General features: G+C 36.0%; 2 protein-coding genes across 6 annotated transcripts; one reads left to right on the plus strand and one right to left on the minus strand.

Annotated features, from left to right (window-relative positions):
• Nucleotides 1-436: 436 nt before the first annotated feature.
• Nucleotides 437-2,436, minus strand: SYP71 (syntaxin of plants 71). The gene is made up of 9 exons (XM_079056871.1): nucleotides 2,159-2,436; nucleotides 1,920-2,045; nucleotides 1,481-1,652; nucleotides 1,313-1,398; nucleotides 1,167-1,235; nucleotides 1,028-1,072; nucleotides 903-965; nucleotides 735-811; nucleotides 437-641 (listed from the first exon to the last, which is right to left on the minus strand). The coding sequence occupies exons 1-9, from the start codon at nucleotides 2,312-2,314 to the stop codon at nucleotides 629-631; spliced, it is 807 nt and encodes a 268-aa protein (XP_078912997.1). The 5' UTR covers nucleotides 2,315-2,436; the 3' UTR covers nucleotides 437-628.
• Nucleotides 2,437-16,442: 14,006 nt separating this feature from the next.
• Nucleotides 16,443-19,605, plus strand: LOC145120121 (RING/U-box superfamily protein). 5 transcript variants are annotated; one of them, XM_079055912.1, is made up of 7 exons: nucleotides 16,443-16,745; nucleotides 17,346-17,522; nucleotides 17,617-18,270; nucleotides 18,329-18,813; nucleotides 18,891-18,989; nucleotides 19,064-19,201; nucleotides 19,278-19,605. In XM_079055912.1, exons 2-7 carry the CDS (start codon nucleotides 17,429-17,431, stop codon nucleotides 19,413-19,415), a joined length of 1,608 nt encoding a protein of 535 aa, XP_078912038.1. In that variant the 5' UTR covers nucleotides 16,443-16,745; nucleotides 17,346-17,428; the 3' UTR covers nucleotides 19,416-19,605. The 5 variants fall into 5 exon arrangements, with proteins under 5 accessions (XP_078912038.1, XP_078912036.1, XP_078912041.1 ...); XM_079055910.1 differs by having other exon boundaries at nucleotides 17,401-17,522; XM_079055915.1 differs by having other exon boundaries at nucleotides 17,401-17,522; nucleotides 18,347-18,813.
• Nucleotides 19,606-25,938: the final 6,333 nt, after the last annotated feature.

A 25,938-nucleotide genomic window follows, 5' to 3' on the forward strand; every position in this document is an offset into this window, starting at 1 on the left:
TAAATGCAAATCGCATTTGAAAGAGTATTGATCTTTCCCTCATGTGGATGGTGCAAGGAATCAAGGATACAAACCCTAATTTTGAGATTTCAAATAAGAGCTTGTTCAAAGATCTTTCAATGTTAGGGCAAAATTATACAAACCCTAATTTTTACCTTGTCATCAATTTAAGGATACAAACCCTATACCAATGAGATACATCAACAAGAAGAAGGGCAAAATTGTCAAAATGAGAAAGTGTGGTGTTTGGGGATTGATACAAATGACATGTGTTTCTTTGGGGTAGAGCAGTCGTTCAGACAGTTTATCGATTTATCCAGTTTAGAAAAGAAAAGAAACAGACCTTATGGCATGCAGCATTTTATCCGGACAGACATCATTACCCATTAAACCCACTATACCAATACATTCAAAGCTTCTCAAGATGCTAACGAGATAATAATAAAATGCAAAACAAATATATTCATATATTTATAGAAACATAGAAATGCTTCACATGATTGAACACATAAAAGCATAAAATGAAAATAATAAAGAGGTTCAAATATTAGATGCAAAAACATACATGACTCAAGAGCACACCACAAGTAGAGCAAACCAGATGGGATTCCATTATGTGCACAAACTTTTACTTCAATACACTGCAAAATTAAAAATTAAAAAGTTTTTTTTTTTAAATAACTTATTTGTATAAAGTTACAACTTTATATAAGATTAAGGAAAAAAGAACTTACTTGTATAAGTAGGCTGCAATTCCCAGAATTACACACAGCAATATAATATCAATACAGAAATTCCTACTAGATCTCAGCTGTCAACACAAAAAAAATTAAAAATATAAAAAATGTTAAATTTTTAATCATGAAAAACAAATTGTTAAATTTTAATTTGTTGTTAATCACCTGATTAACAGTGTGCTTAAGTCTAACATTTGTATTCCTAAGATCTGAAGTTGCCTTATCCACCTGAAAAAATATATAAATTAAAATACTTTCATCAACCTTAATTTTCTCCATTTTTTTTTTACCTTGTCATCTATTTCATCCATCAAAGGAACCTGTCTGTCTACTTCCTGCATACATTTTTATTAAAAAAAAAAAAATCAAAATCTGTATTTGGAATCATATAATTTCAAGAATTAAGTATAAGAATATAAGATAACAAACCTCATTCATATCTTGTGCCATGTTTTTCAAAGTATCTAAACCTTCTGATATCAATTCCAATCCTTGATCCTATATAAAATATCAACAATAAAAAAAAAGTAACAAATATAATAATTAAAAAAAAAATCAAGATTACATTTACATACCTGTTTAACTTTTCTCATTTCATACTCGCTCCTGAATTGGCTTGACTCTTCAGTTTGTTGGAAGTATTCATCATCAAATCGTCCATCTATGAAAAAAAAAAGTTATCATAATATACAAACAAGAAGTTAATTACATGAATAAAAATGATAATGGAGGTAATTGATGACCTGATGAATCAAACTTGATTTGTGGACGAGAAGCAGAAGCAGAAGCTGTCCAGCCTCCTCCAGATGGTTTGGGTGGAGGAGCACCACCATCAGGGATTGCCTGAATCCTGTCGGGAAGTGCAAGAACTAAATCATTGCGAGCTGCAAATTCTTCAGGAGCAAGTCCTTTTACCTGTTAATTGTAATCAAATTGGGGTGAATCAGCAATGTATGTTTCTATGATGTTTGCTGGATTTCACAATTGTGTAACAATAATACCAGTTCACATCATTTGAAAAGAACAGTATTTTACCGAGAAGAAAGAAGATGTAGACAGGTAATATCATGTGTCTTTTGCAATGAAGTCAAATCGATTTATACTATTTTCCGTTCATTCATAGTGTACAAGAACGTATAATTTGTAGGTGATCAAAGAAAAGGAGCGAGATCGAGATTGAACCTTTTTCATAGCCAATCGCTGCAGCTTAGGGATTTCTTCCAGTAACTTGGCCTTGGTCCGTCGTATCTCGGCGTTAATCGCCACCACCGAAGCCCTGTTTTTCTCATTGCTAGCTGTCTCAGCTTTCTGAAAACAATAACAAACCAACATTATTCATTATCAATGAATTAACAGTTTGAAAGGGAAAACCTAAAACCCTAGATATCAAAGGAATTGATACAGATCTAAACATAAATCACCTGAAGAGCAGTCTCGATGTCAGATTCTACTGCGGCGTAGAGCCGAGCAAAGGCGTCGTCGCCAGATACATTCAGATCTCTCTGCTTTTCCACGTCGTACTTGTCGTACTTCTTGCAAATTGCATCAACTCGAGTTAAAATTTCAATTACGCTCATCTTTCCTGCGTTTAATCCTTACTTCAATTTCAAAATTTAGGACTTCGATTCTGCAGAAACCACGGAAAACTGTTTGAATTTGAGAAGAATGATGGTATCTTCTTCTTTATCGAAGAACTGGACCAGCCTGTCACAGAACCAAGTTTTATTTGGTTCATTTTTTAACTTCACAAAAGATCAAAAACCACCCCTCATGTTCTCTATAAGTGTTTATATTGATCAAGTTGCAAATTTAATTTCATCCTTTTTCAAGTAGCACATTTTATAGCAAGTAAAAAAAAATGGAAAGGAGTATTGACTTTTTTTTTTTTACCACGGAAGTTTTAAAATTGTATTTATTTAGCCACTAAAGTTCTAATTGTGTTATATAGGTCATTGAAGTCACAATTTTGTATCCATTTACCCTTCGTTACATTTTGTTTCCTATCGTGGACTTTGAGATGTCTTATTAAATAAATAAATAAAAAGGTTACATTTTGCTTCCTATCGTGGACTTTGAGATGTCTTATTAAATAAATAAATAAAAAGGTAATGGCAACATTTAAAATGTTGGATACCAGTGGACACACATCTAATCAAGCTTACTGTCATTATCGATCATACATATTTTTTTCATATCATGTTTGTTTTTTTATTAAGACACTACAGACTCATAAACCTTAGAAATTACACGTGATCAATGAAGATTACAAAAGAGGAAAAAGTCGACTTTAGCATGGATATATTCTACCATTGGGTGTTTTTATCGAATCCTCTGAGGTACGAATACAGAAGTAGTGAAAAAAAATCACAAAATATGACTACGACTCATTCAAGGATGGACTTAGGGACGTGATTAAGGACCAGTGTGATTCTTTTTACTATTGTCTTCCTAGTGAATCTTTATCGATGTTGAATGTTTATAGAAGGACTTAAAAAACGATAGAGATTTATTTTTGTAATTATGGCCATTCGACAACTATATTTTAGGGTAATGTTTACCCATAAACACTAACATATACAATGTTTAATCTTAAACACTACCTGAAGCAAGTATGCAACTTTCCATTTATGTATGCCTAATTTAATAACCAAGTATGGTACTTTTTAATTACTTATACCTAGTATAAAGATTTTTTGCAAGTTTGAGTACATCTCTCATATTTTGGATCCATCAGACACAATTAGTCCCGAAAAGTTTTTCATCATAGAATAGACAAAGGAAGCTATATAGGTAGCTAAATATGTTTACTAATTCCAATCACTATGGAACTCTTAGATCTATTCGGGATTCATTGAAATTTAATGAAGTCATGTTGACATGTGTTAATCCCTTTATATTATCTTGTCTTGTTGCATATTACAAGTCGGGATTGTTGGAATCCTAAGTCGATGAGGACTTGGAGACCAAGCAATCTAATTTATGGCAAGTTTAGTTTATGGCAAGTTGGTCATAAGTTTCCTAGTCTAATACAAGTTGGTTTATTAGGCTATATATACATGTCCATAATCGAGTTTATGATTATGAGAACATATTTTAAAACATTGGTTTTGAGTTAGTTTCCGATTAATCAAACAGTTATTTTGGTTATTTTGTTTTGCATTCTTGTTTTCTAAACTTTAATTAGTATCAGATCGAGGTGAAGACGGTGCCGGTTTGAGAGTCGGTTTCAAGAAAACTGTAGCCCTTTGTTGCGGGCAGATGCAGCGGGAACCGGGTTCGGTTTAAGGGGGTGTGGATTGTTTTTTAGCGCGAGTTGAAGCATGTCAATAGCAGCCCCGATTTCTCTTGATCAGGCTTGTTCTACAGTAGAGAGGGACTAACCGGAGGCGCGGAATAAACGAACATGAAGACGTAAAGCGGGTAGCTTTTTTTATTCGGTTCGTTTTACGGGTGACAGAAGACGGTAAAGGTGGTCGTGACCGAGGTGGAGGTTGGGTGTCCAGAAAAGTCGAGAATCGAGATGGTTCGAAAAAAATGTGATTTTCAAAATGTGACGACAACGACGAGCCCGTATTTTAAATACAGATTGGGGTTGAAGAATTCTCTAGAAGGACTTAGAGATTCAAGGGTGATTGTTGGAATCCTAAGTCGATGAGGACTTGGAGGCCAAGCAATCTAATTTATGACAAGTTTAGTTTATGGCAAGTTGGTCATAAGTTTCTAGTCTAATACAAGTTGGTTTGTTAGGCTATATATACATGTCCATAATCGAGTTTATGATTATGAAAACATATTGTAAAACATTGGTTTTGAGTTAGTTTCCGATTAATCAAATAGTTATTTTGGTTATTTTGTTTTGCATTCTTGTTTTCTAAACTTTAATCGGGATAGTAAATCGACCATTTAAACATACGTGTCATCCGGCCTAACACTCTCGGGTATCGCAAACTTCACTTCACACTTCTAGTGTCTAACTTAAGCGTTTGGCAAATGCATTTTTCCATGTAAGAATACCACTATAATACATGTGTATTTTAAATGGAAGGTGTTTTATTTAGTTACATTTTCTTTTGACAAAGTTGTTTTAAAACTATTTAAAATATTTTTAAAACACTTTATAAAACTCGATTCTTGTCGAATATCATTTTAACATCTAATAAAGTCTATTTTGAAATATCTTTCAAAATTATTTATAAAATCTCTTTCATAAAACTTTAGTCATAATGTCATTTTTGACAACATTTATTTTAAAATATTTATAAAACACTTTTATAAAATTATTTTTCCAAATACCATTTGCATGTTAATTAGTTAATCCTTTAACCAATTTGTTGTTTTAATTTTTAAAATCAGGTTTTCAGGTCATTCATGCAAAATACAAAACATCTAAACACAACAATATAAAAAGTAATGGTAAACATTGCTTCAATCCTATGCATTTTTTCGAGTGAGCCACCATGGAACATCCAGTTTTCAGGTATGAATTTTGGTGCTTAAATCTTGTGGAATTCGGTGGCCACGACGTGGTGGGGAAGATCACCGCGATGTGGCAACCACTTTTAGGCCACGATCATTTTTAGTGGCCACGACGTGGTTATAGATTGGCCATGAAGTGGCGACGTCCCAAGCTCAAACCCCAATTTTTCGGGCTTAAGGCCCTATTTAAAGGATGTAATGGCTAGGGTTTTGTCTACCATCAGCCTCCATCACCCTCCAAGTCCAGAAATCAAACCCCAATCCCTTTATTCCTCATTTGAGCTCATTTTTGTGTTCTTGGTGATCTTTGAAGGAAGGAAAAGAACTTTATGGTGAAGGGAACCTCTTAGCAAGCTTAGGGATTTCATTTGAACAACTTCTGGACCTTTGTAAGTCTTCTATTTCGGATCTTGATGGTTGGTTTCTTGTAGACTTAGGATTTAAGCTCTTTTGGTCCCTTTGGTGAAGTTTGAATGGTTGGTTACCCTAAAGCTTGTAACTATATAGGTATTGGGAGTCCCAAATGCCTTATATGTTTCAGATCTTATCTCTTGTGAGATTTTAGTGCCATGTATGGATTTTGGACTCTATTTCTTACCTTCTTTTACCTAGTTTTGAGGGAGACATTCATCTCCATAAAGTAATGATTTTTATGACCATTTGTGAAGGAAAGATGCCTTCTGGAAAGTTTAAGCAAAGACCTTTACGTATTAAGATCTTAATCAATTAAGTTGTCGTCAGCCAGAAACCACGACGTGGCATGTTGCTCTTCATGGCATGTTGCTCGCCACGAATTGGAGAGGGTGTTACACAACTATTTTGTCAGAAAATAGCCAATATGTGGCCAGTAGTTGTCCACAACATGGTGGGCGTTGACCGTTGACTTTTGACCTGGTTGACTTTTGGTCAAATTGCTAGTTTTGGAGGGTAGTCTAAGGATTGACCTTGAATGTTTCCTTAGGTGGTGTGTAGTACCAGCTTTTTGGTCATGAGAGCTTTTGTATTTCAGCTTCGATTGAGAGGTGAGTCTTCTTACTATAATATGTAGGATACTAGTTGTCTTTGTGACTCTTGCATGGAAGACCAGGATCTGGTCCCTGATAATTGTATGAAAGACCATAATATGGCCATGTCAATAGTATGAATGACCAGGATCTGACCCTTAGCACTTGTATGTAAGACTAGGATTTGGCCATTGGCATTGCAAGAAAAAACCATGATTTGGCCTATAGCAGGAAGTGATTGTAAAACTATGATTTGACTCATAACATTCACTTGGGGTTGAAATATACCTGTTATATTATGTTTGGTATGTGTTATTTTGGGGAAACTTACTAAGCTTTGTGCTTACGGTTTATGTTTAAATGTTTCAGATACTTTTGGTTCCAAAGGAAAGGGCCCGGCTTGATCGCATTGCATCCCCCAGAGTTTTCCGTACTATCTTGTTTTACTTATTTATGATGTTTTGAGAATAAATTATACTTTGATTATCTTTTAGAATGAATGAATGAATGGTTTGGTTGTTTTAAAAATGAAAATTTTACTTTGTATTTTTGGGATGTCACAAATCATACGAAAAAACTATGTCATTATAGGGACAATTTACCTAAAATGATACATACCCCCCACTTGATTCGCCAACCACACCTAATGCTCGATTAAGAAGCCTCCAAGACTCCAATCTCCAAGGTCCTTGTATAGTTGACTCCGGTCTTCACTTGTTTACAAATTGTAATCTAATACTTTTTTGATCTGGTCCAATACTTATTATAGCTACATTACATGGAAAGTATATAACAAGGAAAGTGAAGAACAGCCTGATACATCATAAAGTAAGTCCAACTGAAGCAATGCACCATCGGGTCCATACAAAGAGTAAAACACTCATATAGTTAATTCAAACAATATTTTAATAAGGATTGTGACAAAACAATAAATAAAACAAACCTTTTTTATATATTACAATATCAATAAAACGAATTTTAAGGACGTAAACATATAAACACTATATAGTTTTTATTGTATGTTTTTATACCAATAGAAAACATCTAATATCAAAGCCATTATAAAATCAAAATAAATGAAAATGAACAAATTCAAACACCTTGAATTTAGAAAATCGATTTTGGCTAGATAATGTTTTTTTGTGGTTCGGAAATCAAACATGACTTTTTTTGTGATATCTGAAAATAGGTTTGCAAAACCCTAAAAAAGTAATTACTATGTGTATTTTTATACCAACAAAATTTCCTTATGTGTTATAAAACCATACACCATCAAACAATACAAATCAATTTATAGTGTTAATAATCATGAAAAAACGTCTTTGATACCATTGTTGGATCATGGTGCTTGTTTATAATAACATAAATTTAACAGACAATGGAAGAAAATAAGATCAAACACCATAATCCATGCCAATAGACAATGTTCATATATTAAAAGAAAGTAACTTAACCTACAATAAAGGTTTATGGTTACCTTGTAATGGCAACTAACGGAGAAAAGGTCCAAACCAACATCCCTTTGACAATATCCCATCCATCAGCAAGTAATAACAACTCTTGAAGAGTATCTGGTTGAAATCGACCAACATCAAGTTTCTTGAAGAAACCTAGCCGTCGAACAGGAGGGATAGAAAAGAGGGAGGGGACAACTCCTTTAAGTTTTTGGGTTTATCGTCTCCTTTGGTCCTTACCCTTATTTATAGGTATGTGATCTTATCCATGATTCAAACACATTCCTTATTTGAATCAAGTGATTATCTAATTAAATTAATAATTTAATCATATATAGTTATCTTCTAGAATTATCCATTAATTATTAGATAATTAATATAAATTTAGCATAATTATGTAATCTCAATAATTAACTTTGTCACACCCCCGGCCGACGGCGGAAACGTCAGGTTGTGCGACGTCTTTATCATGGATAACAAAATTTGATTACATTGAACAATACACATAATATATAACATAATTACTTCATTTATTATATAATTTTGATTACATTTTAAACGCCATACAAGTACACAATATAAAAATACAATTAATATCTTAGAAATAGTCGAACAATAATACTTCCATTGAATCCCTAAAAGTTTCTGCGATCATTGCCACGTCTGGCTTTCAATTTCCTAAGAACACATGCGGTTTTGAAAACGTCAACATAATGTGGTGAGTTCATAGGTTTTTAGTGTTTTATATCAAAAGTATTAAGTATTTGATTTATAAGTATTTAAACTTATATTACTTGTAGACGTTTTAACCAAAGATTTGTGTTTTATAAGTATTATTTCAACTTATAAAATTAGTGGGGTATCCTTTTTCCAAGTGTTAATCCAACCTTATAATTAATGTTGAATTCTTATCTCATAACAGTGTTTTACTATATATATATATATATATATATATATATATATATATATATATATATATATATATATATATATAAGTTTTATTATTATTAACTTATTTTTGTAATTTCCCTTAAGGTGTGCTGGAGGTGGTGTTGAAATGAGTCCTCATAATCGAGCATGCGACATGGCGTATTATCCCCTATCCATCGACGCTTCATCGGACGTCGAAGAAAAAAAATGTTTAGACAATTATCCCTGATATGACTCGACCATCAAGGTTGTAGCTAGCAACCGCAGGTAGGGTGTTAACCCTGTATAGATTTATACATAAATCTTCCGCTCATTTAACATTAACAATTATGGGTCAGGGTGTTAGCTAAATATTAGCATAATATGATGAATAAACCTCATTAACACCGAGCGAATGTGCCTTAATAGTTTCCACGCTTTCAAGTTTATGTTCCCTTTTTATAATTATATTAACATATAATTATAATGTTTCGTCTTAATAGTTTCCGAGTTTCCAAGCTTCCAGATTTTCGTAAATCCGTCAATAGTGTACCACAAATGAAACAAGCATAAGGGAATATGACAATTGCCGAACTAACAACTTTTTATCCAAAGCAACCTCATAATGTTTGGAAATCTATCAATAATTTCATCCGAAATAAAAAACCAATCCAACGTGGACATTTTAAACCCATTGCTACTCAAAGTAAAAGAATAGCCCCCCCCCCCCCCATGGAAGATTAACGTAAGCAAACATTATTCACAGGGCCGACTTGGAGATTTTAAGGGCCTTGTGCTAAGAAGAAAAATGAGGCCCTAAATAAATTTTTTTAATATATAAGGTAAACAAACTTAAGACGGTGAATTGTCCTTACAGAAAACATAAAAGTAAACAAATTAATTAAAAATGATCATATGGAATTTTATAAATAGTTCAAGGGTTAATTATGTAACTTTTAAAAACTGATTTGTTAAACATATTGAAAAGAGGGGTTGATTATAAAATATATAGCATAAAGTAAGGACCAAAACTATAAATTGAATTTAAAGCATCAAAACCGAACCACGCTTGACTTAAAAAAAAAAGATGTGCTTATGCCAATTGTGCTACGCAGACTTTATCTAAAAACATAGAATAAATTCATATATATTTAGTTATTAAATATATAATTTAATTAAAACTCGGGCCCTATTTTTTTCGGGGCCCTGTGCGACTGCACCTTTTGCTCCTCCTTAAAACCGGGCCTGAATTTATTCAGAAATATCTGTCCTTTCGAAGGCGGGAGGAATGACGCACGCAATGACGCCGACATCCAAGATAAATTGATTGAACACATTGACCAAAGACCGCCACCAACTCGATATCCAAGATAAACTGATTAAACACATTGACCGAAGACCGGAAAAAAAACAATCATTCCCTTTCCCACGCCTCCAAGACTTAGTTAAAATACCTACAACCACAACTTCTCCAAATATAAGATCGTCACAAGGCCAATAATTTGAACCACAACGTTCTGTTATCCAAAAGTCGAGAAGCATACATGATACAACTTGACAATCAAAAGCGATAAATTACCATTATTAGATTAATCATCGCTTAATATATCATGTCACAATACTTCCATTTTAAGTATATGATCCAAACAAAGGATTTATATTTCTAAAATATATTTCTTTCATCGGTAGAATAAGTGTCATGTGTCGATAGGTTATATGTCATCTATCGACACATGACACTTATTCTACCGATAACGACAAATACCAACTAATACAGATAATATACAAATTATAAAATACATCCTTCCACAACGAAAAGACGCGTATCTTCAATAATAATGGCTTTATACGTCATTGCTTACGTCATTCCTCCCTCTACCGAAAGGACAGATACCAACTAATACAGATAATATACAAATTATAAAATACATCCAAACAAATGATTTATATTTCTAAAATATATTTCTTTCATCTTCCCTTAGCAATATTTTTTATAAAAGCTAAATGATTATGAAAAATTGTTTATCAAATAAGATATAATAAGCCTCGTAGATTAATAGTTTTTAAACATATTTCCTTTATTCCAACACACATATCTATGTAGTATTGAATCAGTCATATAGATTTAATTAAACAAATTTAATGCTTAAGATTATAATAAAAAAAATCAATAAATAAAAAATTAGTCAACCAAAACCAAGATCATCAGGTGGTAACAACAAGATGTTTTAATGTTTTTTTTTGCTGGATCTGGTAAGAAACTGGGTCTGATTCGTGTAGATTCAGATTGTTTATATTTTATACCATACTTAAAAACTTATGACTCCGTCTTGGCTCATTTGATATGCTTTTACTTGGTCAGATTCATGACTATGAAACTCAGTCAGACGTCGATTCAATCAGACTCAATCAACAACTATCAAACAACCATAAAAAACAATTACTGTCAAAATAAGAATCTATTGACATCTTTTTTTTTACAATTATATTAAGATAATCATATAAAAACTTATTGTGTCTAACTTTTGCTAAAATCAAAACTATACTTGAATTGTTATATACTTTAAGAAACGTGTTTTGTTAATATACAAATATATATAATTAACATTCAGTAAAATAAGTACAAAAGTTATTAAGCACCAATAATGGATTTTTTACTCTTTATTATGGAATTCAGACTTTGGGAAGGCAAAAGTGGTTTACGGAAGCTTGAGGTTCGTTTCTTCGGGATGGAAGTTCGGATCGGTTTCGGTTGACTTGAGAAGGTTGTCTTATGTGCAGGATCATCAGTTGCGTCCCTCGGATCAGTAATTTTGGATATGGGTATTAGTAAGGAGTGATTTCGAGGACAAAATCTAATTTAAGTGGAGGAGAGTTGTAACGCCCTGTTCCGAATCGCTTTCCTAATTCGGGACTGTGACCCGAAGATAGGTTATCATAAGGCTTAGGTTCCTTTGGAAAAGAGAGATCTAGACCCATTTGGGTACAAATAATGTATTGGAGGTAATCCGAGAGTTTGGGTTGTGCATTGGAGCCAAGGGGCATATCAGTAAAGTGGCAATTCGAGCTCTTTATGAAATTTGGATTTTCGTTCAGAAGGTTTTGAGGTGAGGATAAGTTGATAGATGTATAGAGCTTCTCGCCACCTTTCCGTGGATATAAAGAACGTCAAAAACGGAGTTAATAAGGAAGAAGTTATGGCCGTTTGAAGTTGGAATAGTTCGGGTGAGTGATCGTTGACTTGTTGACCAAGTTCATTTAAGGCTCACGACGTGAGAATTAAGGACTCACGACGTGAGGAGCGCCTGATGCTCCAAAACCCTAATTTTCGGGTATTTAAAGGTATAAGATGATTAGGGTTGCTTCTCCTTAGCCTCTTTCACTCCCAAGACCTCTGGAAACCCTAATCTCAACCCCCATTGAAGTTCTTGGTCATTTTGGTGTTATTCAAGAGATTTTAGAGGCTTTGAAGCTCATTAAGTAGAAGAAGATCATTGGTGGTGCATTTGTTAGCTTCTTGGCTTCATCATCAGCTAGTTGTGGAGCTTTTGGACCTTTGTAAGTCCTCAAGCTCATGCCTTTCCTTTCCTTGCTTTCTAGATCTAAGTTTCCATGCATTTTATGGCATGTAATGTTGGTTAGCATGCATGGAGTCCATAAAGTTGGCAACTTTATGGATTATGATGGAATATTAAGTCTTATATGTTCTAGATCTGGACTTTGGTCATGGTTTTGGACTCCAAGTTTGAGTCTTGGTCCTTTTTCCTTCATTTTGACCAAGTTGGTGTTTAAGTCATATATCGAACATATGTGACTGAAAAGATTTGATTTTTATGGTCCTTGGGGTCAAGGAAGACCCTATAAACTGTCCCATGTTAAGGCTTAATGGATTAAGAGCTTAATGCTTAATTTTGGTCAGATCTGGACTCACGACGTGAGGAATGAAGCCTCACGACGTGAGTACGTATTCGAGGAAGTTCCTTGACTGAAACCACGGCCTCACGACGTGAGTAGCCCCTGACCAAGTTTTGGACTCTTTGATTGTGGGCTAGCTTGGTATTGGACCTATCCTTTGGTTTGGGCTGATAATGGACTAAGGATTTTAGAGTAATGGATTTCTGGTTGGGCTTGCCTTGCTGGGTTTGACCTAATGGGCCTTGGATGATGAATTAGGCCTTAGCGGGCCCAATGTAGTTAGGCCTTGATTGGGCCCAATGGGCTTGAACCTTTGGGCCATCGAAAAAATCATTGGTTCAAAGAAGTAAATGGGCTTTAGGAAAAGGCCCATGTAAGGGTTTAGGCCAATTTGGAAAATTGGGCCATTGATGGGTTTTTATGGATTATATAGTTTTAGGCCTTAGTTATGGTCTTGTTGGGCCAGGGGTAAAATGGTCATTTTACCCCAAGATTTGGATTATGGTTCATGGTTAAGAACTTAGTTGCTAATTGGATTTTGTGTTGGTAATTGTTAGTTTGGGAAGCCGTCAGGGCAGCAGCTAGGGAGTTCGGGCAGCGAGCTTCAACATTCGAGGTGAGTTACCTTCCAGTAGAAGTGGGTCTAAGGCCACAATGCCGGCCCACTAGTAGGAGTTGTTTGTTAGATAATTGTCTTTGTGATAATTGTCTGGTATGCCACTATTTGTTATGTTTTATGTGCTAGTATGGTATGATGTTATGTGATAGTGGTAGTAGGGGGAATAGTCCCCGTACCAGGTCGAAAGGACCAAAGGGGTAGGTCGGGCACCCCGGTATGCCTGGCAGTATGTTTTTGTTATGTTATGTTGTTATGTGGTAGTGGTAGGGGTGAAATAGTCCCCGTAACCGGTTGAGATACACCGGAGGGTTGGTCGGGAACCCAAATATGCCTGACATGGGGTAGGTCAGGCACCCCGGTATGCCTGACAGTGGGGTAGGTTCAGCACCCCGGTATGCTCAGCAGGGTAGGTCGAGCACCCAGATACGCTTGACAAGGTAGGTCGGGCACCCAGATATGCCTGACAGGGTAGGCCGGGCACCTAGATATGCCTGGCAGTACGTGATTTGTATGGTATGTGGTATGATGGGGGAACTCACTAAGCTTCGTGCTTACGGTTTTCAGTTTTGGTTTCAGGTACTTCGTTTTCAAAGGAAAGGAGTCGGCTCGATCGTAGCGCATCACTCTACGATTTCCGCACATGAGATCTTTGGGATTACACCTTGATATTATTTTACCATAACTTGTTTTGATTATTGATACTTGGGTTTTGACATGAGATATTATTATGGATGTTTTTATACTGTTGGTTTATGAATTGTTAAACTAAAAACGAAATTTTTGGCCTTGAATTTTGGGATGCTACAGTTGTAGATCTTGATGGGCTTAGGCATTAGAATGGATTAAGTTTGAAACTTTATCCATTAAACCACTAGAGAGAACCAGAACTAAAAATCTAAGCCTTGATCTGTAAGGATTAAGTGCTTAATGAAAGAAGTAATACGCAAGACGAACCGCGACACAGTCAAATACTGACCACGACGCAGTGGACGAGGAAGTCTCACAACTGTTTTGTCGTGACTAAACCCAAGTGCGGTGGACAGTTGAATTTTGACCAGTTTGAATTTTGGTCAAGTTTTAGTGAATGTCTGTGTTACATCATTTATTAAGGGCTAAATGGTCTTTTGACCTAAGATAAGGCTTAGAAATAGAAATACTCGTTTATAGAGGAAAGTTAGGTATTATACCTTAATTAATAAATTAGGGTTAATTATTGTGTAGTGGTTCGAGGCAATATCAGTATCGGTTAGCCGTTCTGTGGATTATCTTATCAATCATTCATGTGAGTTCTCATGATCTTACTTATTATATGGTCCATGTGTTATGAGTATGCCAACTAGAGACAGACCTCCCATAGGGAATCTAGTTGAATCAGAAAGGATGAAAGGCCATGATAAACCTTTCGAAGGGAAGTGGTCAAGACCATGATAGACCTCTCGGAGGGAAGTGGTCAATATTAGGTCAACTAGAGACAGACCTATCAGAGGGATTCTAGTTGACTGGGGTTATGTATGCTAGCATATGTTATGTGTTCAATTATATGTGATTATTAATTGTTGATATGTGTTAGAATTCTACTTGATGTTATGAGGTAGAATTTAGATGATGTTTATGTGATATAATGTGAAATGCATATGATATTATGATTACTCACTAAGTAGTAGGCTTATAGTTGATATTCTACATTTTTAGTTGCAGGTCCTTCAGGTTCGAAGGACAATAAACTGGCTTGATTGGGATATCTGGACATTCTCGGGGCATGACATCCACTCTATGTTTATCTTTTATGACTTTGTTTTCAAAACAAGAATTTAACTTCTGCTTATGGTAATGTTGTTATGTTATTATGTTATGGATGGAACCCCTTTTTAGTATTATCATACTCTGATTTTTGAAAAATTTATGGTTGGTTTTTGGGATGTTACAACAAATGAAAGTTGTTATGTGGTTAAGGATGACGAAAGATGAGTAAACCGAACATAATTCAAATGCATAAACTTTTCCTCGAAATACGGTTAAAACTCAAATTTCATATGACTAGGATCGGTCATCCACTCGCCTTCGACCATGATTCTCAATATGGAAACTTGTTTTCTTTTATTGTTGATGATTCCTTGAAAGTACTTATAGTTTTCATTCCCTTCAATTCCTAAGCAACCTGGCTCTTCAAACCTAACTATTTTTTTGAAGATCATATTTTCTCTATTCTTTGGCATTTTTAAACTCTCCCTACCACACATTTAAATTGCTTTTAAGACCTTAAAATTTCTTTTTAAAATCCACCATATGGTTTTCCAAAAGTACCCCGTGTTAAAACCAAGAACACGTGACTACTTTCGTAAATTCGTCAGTAATATACCACAAATGAGACAAGCGTAAGGGACTATGACCATAGTTCGAACTAACATTTTTCAAAAGAATAAGGCAATGATCCAAACATTTTTTTTTCCAAAACAACCCTCGTAACGTTTGAGAATCTACTGACTATTCCATCTGAAATAAAAAAACCGATTCAACTTGGACATTTTAGACCTAAAATTTATACTCAAAGCAAAAGAATATCCCCCAAGAGGGATATCCACAAACCCGACATCCAAGATAAACTGATTTTACACACTAGCTCGACATCGAAGATAGATCGATTGAATACATTGACCAAAGATTGAAAAAAAAAACAACCATTTTCTTTGACACGAGACTTTGTTAAATTACCTAAAACCACAAACTTCTCAAATATGAGATAGCCAACAATTTGAACCACCATGTTCTTTTCTCATCCAAAAGTTGAGAAGCATACACCGTGACAATCAAAAGCGATAAATCTATTATCATTAGATTATCACCGCTTAAAATATCATGCCCCAATACTTCCATTTTTCATATGTATATTTACTTAACATATAAGTATCCGATCCAAACAAAGGATTTGTAGGTCTACAAGATATTTCTTGAATTTTTCTTAAGCAATACTTTTTTTATAAAAGCTAAATGATTATGAAAAATTATTTCTCAAATAAGATACAATAATCCTCGTAGATCAATATTTTTTAAACATATTTCCTTTATTCCATCACACATATCTATATAGTATTGGATCAGTCATAAAGCTTTAATTAAACAAATCTAAATACCTAAAGATATACAAAAATACAAAAGTTATTAAGCACCACTATATGTAGTGGATTTTTTACTCTTTAATCTTACACGAGATATAAAATTTGTCTTTATAACTAATAATTAATAATTAAATAAAAATAAAAAAATTATCCCATTTGGGAATATAAATACAGCTGTCAAAAAATTGGTAGTACATTTATCTGTAGTTGCCTCTAGCAAAGGGAAATCTAGAACAAAAATTGTCAGATACGAATACGTAGGAGGAGTTATGGGATGAAATATGAATGAATCAATGGCTTCCGTGTAATCGTAAGCGAAACCCAACTCATACGCACACTCTCTCTTCCTTCCTTTAAATCCTTTCTTTCATCTATGGGCCATCCACCGAATCCCCTACCCTTTTGAATTTTTTCATCTCTCTCTCTCTTTCTCTCCATCTCCAATTTCACCTCCAACCGCTTCTCTTTTCATCGGAATATACCTTTCAAGTTTCATCCACCGTCGAAAAAAGTAGGTATGTTTTTATTTTTTTAATTTTATTTTTAATTTTTTCCGTTTCAAGTTTGTCATCGATCGATGAGAGGATGACTGGTTTTGATTCTAAATTTTTTTGATGATTTTTTCATCGATTGTTATCGTGTAATACTCGGATTCTTCTGGTTTTGATTTGTTTATGAATTTTACGGTTTTTTATACGGTGATTTTATACGATCGGTTGTGTAATTTGATCATTATCGATGTTAACGATGTGAAGTATGTGAAGCGGATGATTTGAGGATATTGAGAGTTCTGAGAGAAGACGATGTTATTTAGGAATTGTTTTTACAGAGGTTATTGATTGATAATCTGAAAGAGAATACATAGGTCGTTTAGCTTGTAGGTAAGTATAATAAGCTTATAACCATGCTTGGAAGATGAGATGTTGGTTTGTAGCTTAATTTATTCAGAGATTGATGTGAGGTAGATGTTCGTTGAAGTTCCGAAGGTTTAGATTTGTCTTTCTTAGTGTAAAATTGAAGAAAATTCATTCTCTGTGTTCTTCCATAGATGTTGATGAATTCGATTGCTGTTATATATGTACTAATTCCTCTCTCTCTGTGTTATGTGTTCATAGTGTTCATGATTCATTTCATCTCAGCTTCTTACACTGAAAAAATTGTTGCTCACAGTTGAGAATTAGACAATTAGTCATAAGATATGGGGCATCGGCATCTTTTCAGCCCATCATACATGCTTGAAACTGAGAATGATCAAAGCTGGAACTTAACAGAGCATCCATACATTCATACTGGTAAACCTTTGGCTCCTTGAGGCTTGATCTGAAATCTCCATGCTTAATGTATGCAATAAATATTAATTTTCCACTTCTTATTTCTGATTTGCAGCAAGAAATGTGACTAGTGAAAGCACTTCTCTCATATATCCAGATAACATGTCAATTGATGGAGCACAATACACTCACTGTAATCACACTCCAATCTCAACACCATATTCTTCATTACCTAACAATCTTCAACTCCCAAATTTCCAACAAAATGGTGTTGGCCCTTCTGATCTTTCTATGCATACATCATCATCATCCTATATACCTTCTGAAGATTATAGAAATCTAGCATCTTCATCAAATTACAATGGGACAAACAATCCTTTCAATGAAGATTTATTCAATGCAAGAGGTCATTATAAACGCAAAAGCCCTGGTGTTCCAGATACAAACAATGGAAGTTCTTCTGATGTCACCATGCTCACTGAACCATGGCAAGAAACTCCAAGTATAAACTTTCTTCATGCCCCTTGGGATTATAATAATAACACAACAAACCCTGATCATAGAAGCAATGTCAATAATAGTCTTTCCATTGGTGAAAGCTCTAGAAATGTGAGGAGTAGGGGGATGTTTGACTTGGAAACAAACTCTTCAAGAACACATTTCACCAGTAATTTGTCACGTGACTATTTTACAACCAGTAGGCCCATGGATGTTTCCGCTCCAATGGATCTAAACGGGTTGACCCGGGATTGGAATCCAACTATTCATGGTAAGGTTTTATTGCTAATATATGTGAATATGTGATTAACCCTATAATATAACAAAAGTTATTCTACAAATTGCAGAAAGTAGTTCTCTCAATTGTGAATTGAACCCTTTTCTTGAAGGAAACAGTAACCCTAATTCTTCATTAGACATTGGACAACAACAACAACAACAACAACAACAAAACAATAATGTTGTTACAAGAAACAATCATGTTCTTGAAAATTTTCAGAGCACATCATCTGTAAGAGGAATTCGAAGCAACTATAGTCAAAGGCCTGGGTCAACTTTCAGGGTGTCTTCAACTTCAAGTAACTTGCGATTAGGTCACAATACAGATGAAGGGTTACAATTAGCAACAAATAATTATTCTTCAAGAAATTTAAGACCTTCTTCTTCTTCTTCCTTTTCTTCTTCTACTTCTTCTTCTTCTTCCACCATTGGGTGGCATAGTAGTAATAACGATAGGAGTGGAAGGGCAAGATTGTCAAATGAAAGATATCGGTCTTTTTCCGGGGTCAATTTCCATGATCGACCACAACCCGAGGTATTCATTATGATTTATGCCATTATATGCAAAGTTGACAACTTTACCATTTTGCCCTTCATTTGATCAATTTACAGGGTCTTGTGATTGTGGATCGATCGGGTTTTTATGGATCAAGAAATCCATTTGATCAACATCGGGATATGAGACTTGACATAGATGACATGAGCTATGAGGTTAGTAAGTTTTTATATAATTTTACATTTTTGGCCCAAGTTTTAATTTTTTTTTACAAATTTGGTCCAAACAGGAGCTTCTTGCACTTGGGGAAAGAATCGGAAGTGTAGCCACTGGTCTCCCTGATCATCTTATTTCAAAATGCATTCAAGAATCAATTTACTGTTCTTCAGATCAAATACAAGATGAAGCCACCTGTGTTATTTGCCTTGTAAGATTTCGGTTTAACACTAAAAAGTTTTAAAAAAGATAATGAAATAATATTTTTTTTGGTTTAAAATTTTCAGGAAGAGTATGCGAATATGGATGATATTGGGATGTTAAAAGCTTGTGGGCATGATTTTCATGTTGGGTGTATCAAGAAATGGTTGTCCATGAAGAACGTGTGTCCCATTTGCAAAGGGGAACCTGTGAAACAGAAATGAAAATAAAATTATTAAAAGAATTTTATTGTAAATAGATTTGTAAAATGGCGGGATTCTGATTCTTAAATCTTAATAATGTGGTCTACATTCTGCATTTATGACAATCATGATGCTGTTTGTGTCCCTGGTTAATTTGTATGCATATATATTTATATTTTAAATCGTAATCCAAGTTATATCGAATTTCGAATGGGATTCTTAATTGTTATGTATAACAGGATACGAGAGAAGATGTTGTATTGTGTTTGGTGAGACACAGAAGTCAAAGGGATGTGGGAGTACTACAAAGTCCCAAGGAAAAGGTGGAAATTTAGGTATGATGCTTAATAAAATTTAAAGTTGGTGTAGTTTGACAAAATATGAAAGAATAAAACCTTTTAGCACAATGTGAATGGTATATTGTGAAGTTAGTTGGATAGAAAGTAAAGCTAAAGATAAGTTGCCATTAAGAATTAATCTTTGGGAGGTTTAGATTAAGAGATATTTTTGGAAAATAAAGGTTTGTGTAGATAATATTTATTTGACTTTTAGTATATGTCTTGAATTAGTACATTGGTTCCAGAGTTTTAGTAACGAAAAGAAAGGTGAGTTTTAGTTACAAAAAGAAAGGAGAGAAAAAATGAGTTTTAGTAACGAAAAGAAAGGTGAGTTTTAGTTACGAAAAGAAAGGAAATGAAAGTAAGGAGAGAAAAAAAGAGAAAGGAAAGGAAAATACATTTTTATTTTGTGTTCCGAGTTAGAGAGAAGTGATAGGAAAATTAAGGTTGCGTTTAGTTACGGAAAAACAGTTTTTATTTTCCGTTTTTCGTTTTCCCTTTCCAATTTTCGTTTTTCGTTTTCGGTTTTCATTGGAAAATTTAGAAAACGCGTTTAGTTAAAACTTATTCATTTTTCATTTTCAGTTTTAGAAAATTAGAAAACGCGTTTAGATGTGTATTTTTCTATCGGATTTCATTTTTAGAAAACGGTAGCGGTGGTAGGGTGGGCGTGGGGACGGTGGCTGTGGTGGGGGCAGCGGCGGGGGGCAGTGGTGGTGTCGATGATGGTGACGGTGGTGGTGTGTGTGTGTTTGTGGGGGTTGGTGTGTGTGTGTGTGTGGGGGGGGGGGTGGGCTTGGGAGTGAGTGTAGGTAGGTAGGGGTGTGGTGGGTTGGGGGTATTAAGGGTGAGGGTAGGTAGAGGTGGATGGGGTGGGAGTGAGTGTTTATATTTTAGAAAAATTTTGGAATTAGAAAAATTTTGGAATTAGAAAAATGTGGAAAACAATGATTATCGGTTTTCCAAAAATTTCAAACTTCTTTGTAATTTTAGAAAACGGAAAATTTTCATTTTCCGTGAAAAATTTAGAAAAATAGACGAACTAAACGCGTTTTCAAAATTCTCATTTTTCTTGGAAATTTTTTCCGGAAAACGGTCCATTTTTCCGCAACTAAACGCATCCTAAATGTTTTGTTTTTTCTCTCCTAATCCTTCCAAATCTGAAGGAAAGTTAGGAGAGAAAATGATTATTCCACATCCTTCCTTTAATGAAACTCATGAACACCATTTTCTTTTACTTTCTTTTCATTTCTACTCATTTTTCTTTCCTTTTCCTCGTTAATTTGAACTTAGGAACAAGAAGAGGGCGTGTATAAGAGTTTTGTGTAAAGCATGTAGAAGGATCAAATATGTAATTAAACCATTCTTGAGGATCATAGGTTAAAATAAGTGTTAATCTTTGATACAATGTGTTTTCTCGGGGAATATCTTCTCATTTATAGATATAAAATGATTATAAGAGAAGTGATACTACACAAAATGGGACTAACATGAGATCGATTACATAACATCTATATACACTAACACCCCCGATAAATAGTGTTATTGAGAGTAATAGCATGAAAGTTCAAACTCTTCCTAAGCCCGTGAGATAAAGATGATGGAAGTCCCTAGATGAAGATATTGCATAATGATAATTGGACAAAACATGAATAACTCATCCCGACCCAAAACAACTTAAGGGGAAAATAGATGTTTACTGTGATATGCGATCTGTTTGGTACATTCATGCTAAACATGATTGGTAGCCATGTATCAACACTAAAATCATCGCAATACACAACTATGGTTTTGGTAGATGAGGCATATCACTCGTAGAGAAGAATGTAAAACCAACAAGGTTCTTCAACAATGTTGGCTACATCTCTATACTCAACCTCATCATTGGACTAAGAAATAATACTCTTGTTTAGATGGCTAGGCTTTGAGGTTTGAGATAGAAGTTAACACCTACATATATGTGGTACATTGGATGTAGAATGTCATGTAGTTACCTGGTACATAGGGATGCACTTCAGTATGCTAAAACGGGACTCATGAGGATCATGTTGAGTTTTGGAGTTTAAGTGTTTCAGGCGGGTAAAAGATGTCCAATATCGGAAATGGTTTTGGTGAATGATTAAATATTTGATAGTGTCTCACGTATTTTATACAAGGTTGCAGATCTACATATGAGACCTCAGTCTCATATGTAATTGTAAACTTCATACCAATATCAATAATAAATCTTCTAGTTAGCCCGTGAAGGTAGCACGATTATCCTAATCGTGTGAACCACATTAATTTTTTAGTTTTTTTTCTTCGAATCTTTTAACTATGTGATTGTCGTTCGAATACCTAAAAACTGGTATAAGAGTTATGGCTGAAGATGGCAAGGTTAATATAGACAAGTTTGACGTCCACGATTCTGACTTTTAGAAGATGAAATCTAAGACTATCTCTACTAGAAAAAATTACGCAAAATATTCTTAGCGTATAAAACATTAGGATTAGGTGCTATTGGTTCGTGAGGCTCTTGGCATGGTATTGTTGTCATTGGCAAATAATGTAATGCCCAAGTTGCCAGGTACTTCCTTTTGTTGCTTATTTGAGTAATAATATCATGTTTTTGGGAGGAGGGCCGGCGTACATAGCGTACGCACGACGTACAAAGGTAAGGCGCGAAGCGGGGGAAGCCCATGCGTATGCTGGGATTACCCATGCGTATGCTGGGCATAAGCTGACCAGATGCAAACCCTAAATTTTAGGTTTTGCACCTTATATAAACATCTTAAGTTCGTCCCAACCTTCATTCCCTCAGCCTCCACTGTCCCTAAAGTGCTAAACTCGAACCCTAAGCCTCTTGCATGCATCTTGAGCTAATCTTGAGCCTTTTTGGGTGATATTTGTTGATTTTGAAGAAGAAGGAGTTTGAAGAAGGAGTAAGAATGTGAAGAGGACTTGTAGATCCAGAAGTTTGGCATCATTTCTGACTCATTTGAGGTATAAAGCTTTAACCTTGACCATTGCATGCTTAGATCTAGTTTTGGGGCGTTTTATGTTGCATTTTGGCTCAATAGTTAGGGTTTCTTGAGTTTTAGAAGTTCCAGTCCATATGAGCTATCCTTTTAGGCTCTTGGAAGTGTTTAGAGCCATAAAAATCGCGCCTTGATGGTTTGGCCTCAACCATGCAAGTGTTAGATGGCCACAAAGTGTGTTTATGGACTTAAATCATGTCTTAATCCCCATTCATGCATGCAATAGCATAAAGTTTATAACTTTATGGCTTAGGACGTCTTTTAGGGCCTGGATCTATGTTATGGACGTGATGACTTAACTGATTAAGTCACAATGAAGTTTCTAAGGTGGATGACCAATACGCTAGGCGTACCCCTGGTATGCTGCGTGTACTAGGTCAACTTCCCGTAACTGGTCAAGGCCAGCGTACGCTGGGCGTACGTGCCAAGTACACCGCGCGTACGCATGCAGTGGGTCAAATGTGGTTTTTGGGCCTGGATTTGTTGGGCCTCAAGCCCACTTGCAGATTAAGGCCTCTGGGCCTAGGCCTAGTATTTATGGTATTGGGCCTTATTGGGCCTTAAAGCTTAGTTGAATGGACTTGGGCATTTTAATTTGAAATTTGGGCCTTGGAAGGAAGAGGCCCAATAGGGCAAGGATTAGGGAACCTTTGCCTTATGTCATGAATCAGGGTTTGGGCCTTGGGGACAAGTTTAGATCCAATGTCTAAATTAAGAGGTTTGTTGTGCTATAGGGAGAGGAGTTCCGAGTCGTCCAAGGAGTATGATTTGACATTCGCTGTTGAGGTGAGTCTCCCTTTGTGAATGTTACGGGTCGAAGGCACCAAGGCCGACCCTTTATTTATTGTATTGTATGATGGTTGTCTGTGTGATAATTATCATGGTTCACGTATTGCTCGATGATTATGTGATTTATGTATGTTATTATGTGGTAGTGGTAGGGGCGAAATAGACCCCGTAACCGGTTGAAATAAACCGAAGGGTAGGTCGGGCACCCAGATATGCCTGGCAGGGTAGGTCAGGCACCCATATATGCCTGGCAAGGTAGGTCGAGCACCCATATATGCTCGACAGGGTAGGTCGGGCACCCAAAACAGTATGGTTGTGTTATATGTGGTATGGTTGGGGAAAATCACTAAGCTTTGTGCTTACTGTTTTAGTTTGTGTTTCAGGTACTTCCAGCTCAAAGGGGAAGGGGCCGGCTTGATCGCGACGCATCGCACTATGATTTTCCGCAGTAGGGATTTTGGGACTTATGCTCTGATAATGTTTTTCCACGAATTGTCTTGATTATACACTATAACTATTTTATGTTTTCGTGATCTTGGAATCAATGATGTTTTATGTTTGTGATTTGGTAAACTTAAAAATGAAATTTTCGAGTCGTATTTTTGGGGATGTTATAAGTTGGTATCAGAGCCTTGGTTTGAGGGATTCGAACATACTCTTGGGTGTGTTTGAACTCAAACCAAGGGTTTGAGAGATTTTCATAAGAAAAATATATTTCTAAAAATTAAAGACTTTAACAAAAGACAAAATGTGTGATGCGTGCAATCGGCCGGGCTCAAGTAAGTTTTCCCCAAGATACCTATACCTATTATCTGCTATGAATTGATTATGAATATGTGAACTGCATGCTAGTTAGGACTAGGGATCTGCTCAAATTTTGCATGATAAGATGCTAGGAGAGATGCCTTAGATGCCTGCTATAGGAGCTTGTAGGCTTGCATGCTAGTACTGATTCCTTTATGATAGAATGGCTTGATTAGGGTATGGTTGCTTCTTGTTACCCGAAACCCGAATGTTGCTTGCTTCGTGCTTCTAGGAATTCCAACTAACGTCAGCTTACTAGTGGGCGAATGCGCCAAGTTACATGTTATGCGAACCAAATAATTTCAGAAGGTTAGGTTTGGCTCTACTGCGCAACTCTTGTTTGAGTCCAACCGTTGTAAAGTAAGACCTCTCATTTGAAGAATTATCTGGTTTTAGTAATATGTAACTGTATTTGCGCGCTAGTTAGAGGAAGTCTGTGGGAAATCCCTTCGGCAGCTGACGACAGTGTGTGGAGAGAAGTTGTGTCCTAGAGGGTGTCTAGGAAGAGATTAGTGGCAGGAGTCTCATCTGGTTTCAATTGTATGTTGGATAGGAAGTGACATGGAAGATTCAAAGCAATCCTCGAGGAAAGTATGGATAAATGTGGAAGGTACTACTGAAAGAAGAGGATCCGTACTCGATTTGGGGAGTGTCACAAGGAAGCCAGGAGAACTTGTAGAATGTGAGACCTCGCAATTTGTATTCATGATCCTGATAATTGTATGGTTTGTTTAAGAATGGTGACGACACGTCAGGGAGCAGGTGGTTCTGGATCTGGGTCTGGTTCGGGTACGGGTTCCGAGCCGTTTGATGATGGTCTGCGGGAGTTCATCGCATCTGAGATTACTAGAGGCATCCTTGACGCGACCCTGATGATTTTCGGGTCGATCAAGGAGGGTATTATCGAGCTGATGGAGGATCACCTTAGGGCTTTTGGGAGTGATATGTCACCTAGCTAGTCCGGGCCTCGCACACTCTCCTTCAAGGATTTTAGGGGGTGTGGAGCACCAGACTTCTTCGGGGTGAAAGACCCCATTGCAGCTAGACGGTGGATAGCAGACATCTAGTCTACTCAACTGACCATCTTCTGCCCTGAGGGGTCGAAGGTTAGATTTGATGCGGGTTGTTTGAGGGAGCGGGCCAGGGACTGATGGGAGGAGATTGGTTATGCTTTGGGAGGTCCGACCATTGAGGCCATGACCTAGCCGAATTTTGTGACCAGGTTCCGGGAAGAGTTCGCGCCAGCAGTGGAGATTCAACAGCTGGCTAGGGAGTTTTTGGACATGAGACAGACGATAGAGACTGTGGCGTAGATTACCGCCAAGTTCAAGGAGAGGGTTTGTTGGTGCCCCAGTATGCAGCAGATGAGGAGCTGAAGAAAACCCGGTATCACGATATGTTGAGAGCAGATATCAGAGAGTTTGTTAGCTATTCGGCGTGCCTGACTCTGGACGATATGATCGCCAGGGCATGAGAATGAGAGATTGATATGGAGCACATTGGTAAGAGGAAGGCAGAACTTGGTCAAACTCTTGGGGTTTCAGCGAAGAAACCCAAGGGATTCGACCCGAGTTTGAAGGGCCAGCAGTGTCGGAG

The sequence above is a fragment of the Lactuca virosa genome, chromosome 6, assembly GCF_052849685.1.
Source record: "Lactuca virosa cultivar CGN04683 chromosome 6, Lactuca_virosa_CGN04683_v6, whole genome shotgun sequence".
NCBI lineage: Eukaryota > Viridiplantae > Streptophyta > Magnoliopsida > Asterales > Asteraceae > Lactuca > Lactuca virosa.